The sequence below is a fragment of the Perkinsus marinus genome (assembly GCF_000006405.1).
Source record: "Perkinsus marinus ATCC 50983 genomic scaffold scf_1104296937490, whole genome shotgun sequence".
NCBI lineage: Eukaryota > Perkinsozoa > Perkinsida > Perkinsidae > Perkinsus > Perkinsus marinus.
In genome coordinates, this window is record NW_003213814.1 from 5,031 (window position 1) to 8,491 (window position 3,461).

At 50.0% G+C, this 3,461-nt stretch overlaps 1 protein-coding gene across 1 annotated transcript in view; it reads right to left on the minus strand.

Annotated features, from left to right (window-relative positions):
• Pmar_PMAR022060 (hypothetical protein) overlaps positions 1–2,714 on the minus strand; it is a gene marked incomplete at both ends in the record, with an annotated part of 4,334 nt that extends 1,620 nt beyond the window's left edge. Inside the window, 4 exons of the mRNA XM_002783055.1 lie at positions 188–1,820; positions 2,360–2,444; positions 2,559–2,623; positions 2,671–2,714. Of these exons, the coding sequence (XP_002783101.1) occupies positions 188–1,820; positions 2,360–2,444; positions 2,559–2,623; positions 2,671–2,714 (1,827 nt within the window). The remainder of the gene's footprint in view (positions 1–187; positions 1,821–2,359; positions 2,445–2,558; positions 2,624–2,670) is intronic.
• Between the last annotated feature and the right edge of the window lie 747 nt (positions 2,715–3,461).

The window sequence follows — 3,461 nt, forward strand, 5'->3', positions numbered from 1 at the left end:
ACAGCAGAGGTTGGACCTCCTTCTTTTTACGCCGGGATCCGCTCGATGTGCTCCTCAGAAATCGGTCTACCCGTTTCGGCGCACATACCGCATGATACCGCCTATGACAAGATCTCACATAGCATTTCACCCTAGCATCGCTGCGAACAATCGGTTCCCCACATCCACTGCACTGCTGTCTCCTCACATGATAACCACGCCTGATGGACGGACCCGATAAGATCACTCGAAGGTAGCCCTGGGAATCCTTCGTCATCGACACTCCACTGATTGACAATCCACACAATAAATGACACCATCGCTCCGCCGAACCCGATCCCTCCATCATAGGCACCAATACGCTCCTTCTAGCAGCATCACACGGACAGAGGGAACACTTAGGTCGATTAGAAGCCTCTTGAGAGCATGCCAGACAGTGCCCCTTATCAGTATTCCTGTTGTTCCAGCCCAGGAGAGTTCGGCAGGCCTCATGCAGACATACACCGCAATCAACACACTTGAAAGATGACCCCTCGCAGTCGCTACCACATACTCCACAAGCACGATACGATTCACTCAGAGTCATCTTGAAATCCTGCCCAAGCCTTTGCGCCTCTCCAGCACTCCCATCAGACTCTGCCTCGTCTATCAAAGTCTGCAGCATGCTCTCGTCCAAAGGCTCATCCGGGATGATCCCGCGCCCCTGCAGGAAGTACCCCAGAGTCGCCTCTTGAACTGGTGGGAGCTCCTCAAGAACTTCCTTAATCGTATTCTCGCTCACCAAAGCCGACGCCCCATGCACTAGGATAAAATCACAATACTTCCCCTCAGATTCTATGCTCAAATTCGCTGGACTCAACAACTTCCCCTCGCCCCCTTCGTCAGCAATCCCCGGCCACCCCGGCAAATTCTGTGGAGACGCCACCGCCGCCGCTGCTTTCGCCGCCGCCACACTGAGTTGGTCCGGCTGGCCTTCACTTGAAACTTTATCACCGTGCAAGGCGTATTCGAGATCTTCCAGGAGTAACAAATGCTCATACGGCTCCTCTAGAATCCTCCTCCTCACCGACTCTCTCACTACCGCTCCATCAGCAACTCGTGCAACCTCAACCATTTCATCCTCCGCTACCACGGCTCTACCGCCATACAGTAAAACGCGCTCAGGAGGCGGCTTGGCAATCACCGGGGAGATAACTTCCCTAGTATCACCCTCAGATGCCTCACTCGAATTCGACATAAAACACCTCACACACAGAGCAATCGCACAAGCCGCTAACGACGCCAAGTGCACCCTTTCCCACAGTTGACCCTGTCGAGAGCTCAGCTGTCCGCATTTCCTCTCGAGTAAAAACCATATTCTATCCTCAATCGCCTTCGGTATCGTCCCCACTTCATCAGAGTCCGACTCCGAATCCTCGCTGCCCGAACTACCACTTTCGCTGAGTTTCTCCATCATGCACAGACACATCAGCTCAAAGGCCGCCAGCTCCACACTGTCAACCGTAACCTTACTTCGTATCATCTTCCTCGCCCACTCCGGCACCTTCGCCACTACTTTTCCATTCTCTGTAGCCTCAGTCAGCTGATAATAAAGATTCGCGACTTGCCCCGATGGAGACTGAGGGTCAACCTCCAATGCACTGTTATTGCTCCCACCCCGAGGTTTGTGCTGTAAGCTTTCCAGCTTCCTAATATCAGCTTCTCTCGCCTCCTTGGTGCACTCATCATCACAGTACTGGTCGAAGGTCTCCAAACGCTGTATCGCCCAAGGCAAGGTATCATCAGCTTGATGAGAGAGAACCTTCTGCGGCTTAGCATGCACCAAACAGTTCACCACATACCTGAACATACTACAAATCTCATGTGTATGTGAAAGGAGCACACCCCGTCCGAGTTGTATAGGTCCACCCTTGTAGACCAAAATTCAAACAACCGGAGGAGTCAAACTGTACAAGTGTCCTCGATAAAAAGCATTGTGTTCTCTAACCATGTGAAGTTCCTTTACCAAGAATTCCATCGATGCAACAGTCATTGAGCGATGCAGAAGCAAGAGCCGCTCGAGAGCTTCAAAACAACCTCACATACCTCAGGGAGATAATCTGTCCCCGGTGCAGGAAAATATGCACATGGTCAACTACATGTGTCGGTGATTTCGAGGAATTTCCAGGAATTTTTCGGAATTTTTCGGAATTTTTCGGAATTTCTCGGAATTTTTCGGAATTTTTAGGATTTTTTAGAAATTTCTTCCTTCGTTTCGGAAAAGTTTACCCGAATTCATATGTAAAACTGCTATAATAGAAGAGGAAACTCCCAAGTTCAACTGAGGATAGCCAACATATGTTCACCCAACACTGTCCATGCCCTATTCCCCCGCTACTACCTCCTAGACTCCAACGCCGCCCTCCTACCCAGCTGCAGTGCAGCCAGCGTTCTATCACTGCCACTCAGAGTCGACACCGGTGGTCCTAACGCCAACAGCGTCATCATAGACGCCGAACTCTGCGGTGTATTGTGCGGTGTGCTCGCTGGTGAGGCCTCCGACTTCGCCGGAGACCCAGATGAGCCTTCTTTCAGCCCACCCTGATTCTCACTCATCAGCTCGGCCACCACCGAGTCGTGAACCCATCGAACCGTAGTGAGGTATCTGACCACAGTCCCCTGACTGATAGATGCTTACCTACAGTGGCTTACCTAGCCGGAGAATACGGCCTATCCCGGCTGATAGTCCGGGTCATACACAGCGACAAACAACTATGAGAACAGAAGTAGAAAATACGTTCGCTTCACTCAGCTGAGCTCAGAGGAGTTTCCTCACCAATTGTAGGAATTTATATACGACTCAGTGTATAAGTGGACAAAAACCAACGAGAATTTCCCAAAAATTTCATAAAGATTTTGTCATATTTTCCCACACTGATGAGAGCCGTCTGGCGATTGTTCGTATCAGAAAAACACAACAGGAGACGGAGAAAAAGAAGCATGCAGGGATTAGTAGTAGTAGTAGTAGTAGTAGTAGTATTAAAACTCCATTTCAACATCCCTCTTTTCCCCCAGTACGTCCCTCTCAATTTCGTCAACTGACTTTCTGAAGTATGTCAAGTACCTGCACCACCGACGTTCCTGCAGATCCACCATAATTTTTCACATGGATAACATCCTCCCGAGAGGCCAGATGTAGTAGTACTCGAAACTTTTATACTTTCTCGACACCCTTTCTCGCGCGATCCAGTGACATTTAAGTATGTTTATGAACTCTGATGAGCTGATAAATCGTCATAGGGATGTTCAGTATCTACTACTTCAATTCCCCCACGATCTTTCCCTTGCAATTTTGTGGCGCGCGACAAATACTCGGTCTTCTCCACAGGCTAAATAACCCAACTTACTTCGCCAACGACGTCTGCTTCTCTCCATCATCCTCCTTCCGCGACGCCAATTCCGAGATGAGCTGTGCCACAGTAGGGACACTCGCCGGGTTGAAC